Consider the following 6,254-nt stretch of genomic DNA (forward strand, 5'->3'; position numbering starts at 1 on the left):
TACTGATTAAACACAGACACACACACACACACACACACACACACACACTTTTGTGACCCAAATGCTCTGAGATCTAAAAAAACAGATCTTCAGTTTAATCTTAAAAAAAGTATCATCTTACTAAATACATTGCATATGATTTGTTTGAGAAACATCTTTCCTCATAGTGAGCGTTTTAAAGCCTCATGAATTTCAGATCCATACCAACGTGTGTGTGTGTGTGTGTGTGTGTGTGTGTGTGTGTTTAAATCTGTGTTAGCTTTGCTACAGATTAACCGTTTATTGCACAAATTCCCCATAGGCTTATAGAGCATTGCCCGAACAATGAGAGTCACACACACACACAGAGACACACACACACAGAGTCACACACACACAGAGTCACACACACAGAGTCACACAGAGTCACACACACACACACACACAGTCACACACACACACACACACACACAGTCACACACACAGAGTCACACACACACAGAGTCACACACACAGAGTCACACACACACACAGAGTCACACACACACAGAGTCACACACACACAGAGTCACACACACACAGAGTCACACACACACAGAGTCACACACACACGGCATTTAAGAGCCTTTAACATCCTTACCACGTCCTTTGTGCGTGAACGTTAGATAAGCCACGGTTTCTGTCTCTACACTGCCACCTGCTGCTCAAGTATTTATTTATTTATTTATTTATTTATTTATTTATTTTTAAATCTGTGAGACAATTAAAAGAGAATCATCATTAAAGACGCTCATCTTTAATTAGCTCTGACAAAACTACACTGTAAAACAGAATGTCGTGAAATAAATCTGATAAATTGGAGAACCGAGTAAAGTGAAAAATTGAAATAAATAAAATGACATCACGCTGTTAATGAAAGCAAACGGATTTATTTGACACGTCTCACTTGGATGGTGCGAATTGTTCCATCTTTGTATTTTCCTTAAAACCATGTTAATCTTCAGATTATTAACTTACAGTAAAGAGTTGTGAGAATCAGTGATGACATCAGCAGCATAAATATATTCACTGAAATTAAAGCAAACGAATGAAGAGTAGACGTGTTTGTGGAGACGCACGAGGCTGCCTGGGAAAAACCTTCGGATGTTGCCGTTGATCCTGGAGGGACTGATTGGGATTTGGATGCAATTCTGTTATAATTCCTGCAACTAACAACAACTTCTACTTTAAGAAATGTCCATTTATCGTCTTCACTCAGAGCTTCATGACTTCAACCAAACCCGGACTAAACGTGACGTTAGTGTTTTCCGCTTGCAACATTTTCCCACACAAATGTCTTGAATTTGGAATTCACTCCTGTGGTCCGAGAGGTCGAAGCTCACACACGGATCCCTTTAAGACCCAGAAGCCAAAGCAGCTGCAAACTCAACAAGCGTCCGTGTGGGCCGCCCCGACATTCCCTTCCTCATGTATGGGACTTCATCCTTATTGGACATCACCCCGGCGATATCCAGATGAGCCCAGTGACTGGCTGTGACAAACTCCCGCAGGAACGCCGCTGCTGTACATGCTCCGCCCGAGCTGTTCGAGAGATAACAATGAGAAAGCAAACCTCACACACGTGGTTCAGTAGCCGAAACCGATATCTAAGATAACTAAGAATCTTTAGGAGGTGCGCTGTTATAGGAAACTAATCAGCGGTTCATCAGAGTTACTGTTCCCACGGTTACTGTGGGTGGCTAGTTAGTTCATTCTGAGGAATGTGAGACAAGTTAATCCTGAAATCAATGCATTATCTACACACTTCCAAATACATGAACCAAATGAGTCCAATGATTGGCTAGTGGCGATGTGATTGACAGGAGAAAAGGGGAGAGAGAGAGAGAGAGAGAGAGAGAGAGAGAGAAAACGAAAGTCTACACATGAGAATGTAGTTGTGTAAAGAACATTAATAGACAGTAGACAGTACCGGCTGTATTTCCCAACGTTGTTCAAGTCAGCCAGAGCAGTTTCAGTAACTTGTCTGGTGTAGTGCTGAAACAGTGGCATCCTCCACACCCGATCGCCCGTGACAACGCTCGCCTGAGAAATACCAAAAATAACAAAAGCACCATAATTCATTCAAAGCCTTATTAACACCGGACCCAACATCGTGCAGTATTCACGAAGGCAAGTTCCCCAAGACTCGCCTCTGAGTAAATACGCATCCTTCAGCTTATACGTTTACATTGAATACATTAATGCTGGCTCACTAAGTTACATACTTAAGATACCACGAGTTTAAAACATTTGTTCAAAGTTACAATGAAAAAGTTTCAAAGGTTGTGTGTTTGCTTTTTTTTTTTTTTAAAATGCAAAAGATAAGGAAAGAAGTGCTAGCTGAAGTGTTTCCTGAATAAGTAGGTCTTCAACCGCCGCTTGAAAATAGCCAGTGACTCGGCTGTCCGGACCTCTAGGGGAAGTCCGTTCCACAATAGCTGGTATATGCGCTTCAATAGGTGGTAGAATTATAACACAAAATTTACCTTCGTAAGCGAGTGGACAATAAACACTGTAGTCATCACTACACAACACAAGCCTTTCTTTCTCCAACTCGTCTGAGCGTTATTGCTGGAGATCTTAATATCTTACAAGATGAACATCTGAATCTCTCAGTCCACAAACGCTGAAGTAAAATTACTACAGTCACATTAAGCCAACACAAGTTACTGGTTTAATAACGTCACTAAACCTTGTGCTGAATATATTAAAGTTTATGGTTACTTGGAGAAACATAATTGGTTACTTGTCTCCCCCTTGTGGAGAATACATGAAATGCACTGACTTTTTCACTAATAAAAACGTGCCAGATGCCCTAAATGACTCCTCCAGGTCATAGATAGTACCATAGATGAATTAATGGATGGACGGATGGATAGATAGATATATAATTCCACACTTACTTTATGCAGCTGTTCCCAAAGCCAATCAGAGTTAGTGAAGATGCCTGTAGCAGCCGAACCCAAGGCGACATCCATGGCACCTGACAAAACGGAGAAAGATGACAGAAATTTAGGTAAATAATAGACGGATAACTTGGTCAATAGTGGAAACTCACAAAATGCACAAAAAGGTAAATAATCTGCCACCTAAATGTGTGTCTGTTTGTTTCAGAAAGAGAAAAGATGGAAGCAAGTGCACACCGGTAAGAGTAGCAGCGTTGACTATAGCCCTGGGGTTGAAGTTGTGAGCGTAGCACAGGGCGTCAGCCAAAATCAGACGACCTTCAGCGTCAGTGTTATCGACCTGTCAGAAAACAGGCAAGGCTTCTTAACAAACAAACACGTTTTGTGACCTGTGCAGCTCTGGCCAGTCCTGTGGCACATAGAGGGCAACTTACCTGGATGGTTTTGCCGTTCTTCGCCTTTACCACGTCTCCTGGTTTGTTAGCTTTTCCGCTAGGCATGTTCTCACAGAGAGGCGTCAAACCTTTTTTAAAAAAAAAATCCAACGAATAAAAGTTAAACATTACTGTCTACCTCAACGAAATTTAAATCCGAAGAATGTGGGCGGACCTATGATGTTGATTGGCAGTTTCAGTGCAGCCGCGGTGACGATGGCCGAACACACAGCAGCGGCTCCGCCCATATCTGCCCTCATGGCATCCATCCCAGAGGAGGGTTTTATCGAGATTCCACCACTGGGGTATGGGGCAATAAATTATCATGAGAGCAGAAAGAACGAATTGTTTAAAAGACATGAACGAGACCTTAGTGAAGCACATCACCTGTCAAACGTCACTCCTTTGCCTACAAGCACTAAGGGAGCCTGCTTGGAATCCGGACTTCCGGTGTAATGGACCTCCAGGAAGACAGGGGGCTCCTCTGAGCCTTTGGCTACACTGAGAAACGCCCCCATCTGCTCGCTCTCGATCCACGGCTTGGCTCTGAGAAGGAGACACAGTACGGCGGATATTCATTCATTCATCTTCTACCGCTTATCCGAACTACCTCGGGTCACGGGGAGCCTGTGCCTATCTCAGGCGTCATCGGGCATCAAGGCAGGATACACCCTGGATGGCGTGCCAACCCATCACAGGGCACACACACACACACTCTCATTCACTCACGCAATCACACACTAGGGATTTTCCAGAGATGCCAATCAACCTACCATGCATGTCTTTGGACCGGGGGAGGAAACCGGAGTACCCGGAGGAAACCCCCGAGGCACGGGGAGAACATGCAAACTCCACACACACAAGGTGGAGGCGGGAATCGAACCCCCAACCCTGGAGGTGTGAGGCGAACGTGCTAACCACTAAGCCACCGTGCCCCCTACGGCGGATACAGTAGCGCAAAACTCACCAGAACTCACAACTGGGTGTGTGACGAGACGAAAAATACACTGCCTTATAACTCATTCTATACCTTTTATAGACGGTCACTTTGTCGGAGAAGGGGGAGAGTTTCTGCTCGATGGTGTCGGCGAAAACTGTAGGTGTAACGTGATTGGCTGGAGCCTCCATCAGTCTCCTGGCCAGGTTCTGCCCCTCTCCATAGAGAACACCTTTCTTCCACTCTTTATCATCTCCACTGTAAAGAGAACACACACCTTGACGTCAGGTAATAAAGACCTCTGTACCTCTATTGAATGTAACTGTAAATGGTTAAAAAGTATGATGTGTCAAGTTTGAATAAATAAATTGAGATTGCAACAACTCATCGCTAATCCGTAACGTAGCGACGTCGTCTTACTACGTCCTGGAATTTGTGTACTCTTTCACAACTACGTAACATCCTCAGTAGGCAAATTGTTACGTAGCACATAAACTCTGGTACCTGCCGTAAAGCTGTGGAGTGACCTGGGTCGTTTTCTTGCTTTTAAGCTCGTTGTACTCAAACAAACCGAGCACGGCGCCCTCTGCTGCCGACTGACCGTCTCCACATGGGTCCACCTCCACATGAGGAATCTCGAGGTCCTGAAGCTGCCTGCAGCCCGCTGTCAAAAAAAAATAAAAAGTACCTTGATGCTTTTCTGCTCATCACGGATGTTAAGAGTGCTTAGAGGATGATAAGAGTTACTGTCGCCTAACTGTCAGCTCAGGAGTCTGACCATTCTCTTCATTAAAATATAAAGTAATGCTTATTCAAGTGGTCGACCAACTAGTCCCCACCCACCTGCGACAGCTGCTCGGATGTTCTCCTTGCCGTTATCCCAATGCTCCTTCCTGCACACTCCTGCACCTTTCTGGCCAAGACCCACTACTGCTACACTTGGGAAATCCTGTGACAAAAGAAATAAGATATCATGCATTTAATTAAATAAAAATAAATAAAAAGACATGTGACGTGACATACGGCTAAGTACGGTGACCCGTACTCAGATTTTGTTCTCTCAATTTAACCCATCCAAAGTGCACCCGCACACAGCCGTGAACACACCCGCACACAGCCGTGAACACACCCGCACACAGCCGTGAACACACCCGCACACAGCCGTGAACACACCCGCACACAGCCGTGAACACACCCGCACACAGCCGTGAACACACCCGCACACAGATTTCCCAAGTGTAGCTGTGAACACACCCGCACACAGCCGTGAACACACACCCGGAGCAGTGGGCAGCCATTTATGCTGCGGCACCCGGGGAGCAGTTGGGGGGCCTTGCTCAAGGGCACCACAGTCGTGGCCGGCCCGAGACTCGAACCCACAACCTTAGGATTAGGAGTCAGACTCTCTAACCATTAGGCCACGACTTCCCCCTTAAATTGTCCTCTAGTATTATTGGCCTTTAAACTTTTATTTATTTATTTATTTATTTATTTTTTACATACATGCAACCTAAAAATGATACCCAGGGAAACAGGACATGGCGATTATTTGTTTTTTAATTATATTTATAGATTTAGTATCAAGGTGGTGTTATTATTAAGGCATCGCATCGGAACACAGTAAATAAATAATACACTGCACGAGAAGCGTTTCATAGATACCTGGTGTAATCCATAGAACAACCGGCTCTTTCCCTTCTTTAAGGGAGGTCCAGATCTAGAAAGTAAAAGTCAGGAATAATAATTAGTCTTATGTACAGTATCTCACAGACGTGAGGACACCTCATATTTTTGTAAATATTTTATTCTATATTTTCATCTGACAAAACTGAAGAAATGCTTTGTGCCAGTGTAAAGTAGTGAGTGTGCAACTTGTATAACAATGTCAGTTTGCTGTCCCCTCAAAATAACAACACACAGCTATTAATGTCTAAACCGCTGGCCACAAAAGTAAGTACA

The 6,254-nt window shown here is 44.2% G+C and overlaps 1 protein-coding gene across 1 annotated transcript in view; it reads right to left on the reverse strand.

Annotated features, from left to right (window-relative positions):
- Window positions 1-892: 892 nt before the first annotated feature.
- lap3 (leucine aminopeptidase 3) overlaps window positions 893-6,254 on the reverse strand; it is a 9,431-nt gene continuing 4,069 nt past the window's right edge. The window contains exons 3-13 of the mRNA XM_060864516.1: window positions 5,958-6,012; window positions 5,139-5,244; window positions 4,800-4,959; window positions 4,389-4,553; window positions 3,746-3,904; window positions 3,534-3,658; window positions 3,359-3,447; window positions 3,162-3,264; window positions 2,922-3,001; window positions 1,949-2,061; window positions 893-1,560 (exon numbers count right to left, since the gene is read on the reverse strand). Coding sequence (XP_060720499.1) covers window positions 1,374-1,560; window positions 1,949-2,061; window positions 2,922-3,001; window positions 3,162-3,264; window positions 3,359-3,447; window positions 3,534-3,658; window positions 3,746-3,904; window positions 4,389-4,553; window positions 4,800-4,959; window positions 5,139-5,244; window positions 5,958-6,012 — 1,342 coding nt within the window. The 3' untranslated portion in view covers window positions 893-1,373. The remainder of the gene's footprint in view (window positions 1,561-1,948; window positions 2,062-2,921; window positions 3,002-3,161; window positions 3,265-3,358; window positions 3,448-3,533; window positions 3,659-3,745; window positions 3,905-4,388; window positions 4,554-4,799; window positions 4,960-5,138; window positions 5,245-5,957; window positions 6,013-6,254) is intronic.

Source organism: Tachysurus vachellii, chromosome 2, assembly GCF_030014155.1.
Source record: "Tachysurus vachellii isolate PV-2020 chromosome 2, HZAU_Pvac_v1, whole genome shotgun sequence".
Taxonomy (NCBI): Eukaryota; Metazoa; Chordata; class Actinopteri; order Siluriformes; family Bagridae; genus Tachysurus; species Tachysurus vachellii.